This window comes from Molossus molossus, unplaced genomic scaffold, assembly GCF_014108415.1.
Source record: "Molossus molossus isolate mMolMol1 unplaced genomic scaffold, mMolMol1.p scaffold_m16_p_1, whole genome shotgun sequence".
In the NCBI taxonomy this organism is placed as follows: Eukaryota; Metazoa; Chordata; class Mammalia; order Chiroptera; family Molossidae; genus Molossus; species Molossus molossus.
In genome coordinates, this window is record NW_023425344.1 from 168,101,947 (window position 1) to 168,103,436 (window position 1,490).

General features: G+C 43.6%; 1 protein-coding gene across 1 annotated transcript; it reads left to right on the forward strand.

Annotated features, from left to right (window-relative positions):
• The first annotated feature begins 206 nt into the window (after positions 1 to 206).
• LOC118618294 (60S ribosomal protein L21-like) lies at positions 207 to 743 on the forward strand. The gene has a single exon (XM_036244520.1). The coding sequence runs from the start codon at positions 210 to 212 to the stop codon at positions 741 to 743; it is 534 nt and encodes a 177-aa protein (XP_036100413.1). The 5' UTR covers positions 207 to 209.
• The last annotated feature ends 747 nt before the right edge of the window (positions 744 to 1,490 follow it).

Genomic DNA, 1,490 nt, shown 5'->3' on the forward strand with positions numbered 1-1,490 from the left:
CAGAATATTCTTCAGCCTTAAAAAAGGGAGGACATTCTGAGACATGCTACAACATATATGAATCTTGAAGACATGATGCTAAGTGAAATAAGTCAGTTTGCAAAAGGACAAATATTACATGATTCCACTTATATGAGAAACTTAGAGCAGTCAAATCAGAGGCAGAGCTTTTCAGCCAGAACCTCTCCACCTTCCAGTAATTTGCCAAAATGACGAACACAAAGGGAAAGAGGAGAGGCACCTGCTCTATGTTCTCTAGGCCTTTTAGAAAACATGGGGTTGTTCCTTTGGCCACATACATGCGAATCTATAAGAAAGGTGATATTGTGGACATAAAGGGAATGGGCACTGTTCAAAATGGAATGCCCCACAAATATTCCCATGGCAAAACTGGAAGAGTCTACAATGTCACCCAGCATGCAGTGGGCATTGTTGTGAACAAACAAGTTAAGGGCAAGATTCTTGCCAAGAGAATGAATGTACGTATTGAGCATATTAAACACTCTAAGAGCCAAGATAGTTTCCTGAAACATGTGAAGAAAAATGATCAGAAAAGGAAGGAAGCCAAAGAGAAAGGTACCTGGGTTCAACTGAAGCATCAGCCTGCTCCACCCAGAGAAGCACACTCTGTGAGAGCCAATGGAAAGGAGCCCGGGCTGATGGAACCCATCCCTATGAATTCATGGCATGATAACTGTGAAAAGAAGACCTTTGTACTGATAAAAAATATTTCTTTTAATTGAGTAGAAGTGTGGTGTCCCTTCCCCCCCAAAAAATAATTTAAAAAAACTTGGTGTCCTAAAAAAAAAAAAATCAAAGGCAGAAAGTAGAAACATGGTTCCAGGGGATAAAGAGAGAGGAAAATGGGGTGTTAATAATTAATGGGTACAGAGTATCAGTAGGTGTAAGAACAAGGCAGTGCTGATTAACCAGAAGAGTGCAGGTTTATTGAGGGAAAGAGCTGCCAGGCTACCTCTAAGGAGAAAATAGCAACCGGCTCGTCCAGACTAAGGATTTTTTTTTTTTTTTTTTTTTAATCCTCATCCGAGGACATTTTTCCATTTTTTGTACAGACAGTGTGGAAGGGAGAGAGAGGAAGAGAGAGAGAGGGAAACATCGATGTGAAAGGGACACATCGAGTGGCTGCCACCCACACGACCAACCAGGGCCGGGGACAAACCACAACTGAGGTACATGCCCTTAGCGGGAACCGAACCCGGTCTCTCCGGACCGCAGACAGACACTCTAACCGCTGAGCCAAACCGGCCAGGGCCAGTCTAAGGATTTTTAAACTTAGGGCTGGGGTGGGTGGTCGTTCAGCCAAGGAGTCGTGGTCATCGTGGTCATCCTTGATTGGTCGGGGCTGGGGCCTCCTGAAACTTGTTTTTTTTTTTTTATCCTCACCCAAGGACATTTTTTGATATTTTGTTCAGATAGAGTGGGAGAGGGAGAGAGAGAGAGAAACATCAACGTGAAAGGGACACATGGAG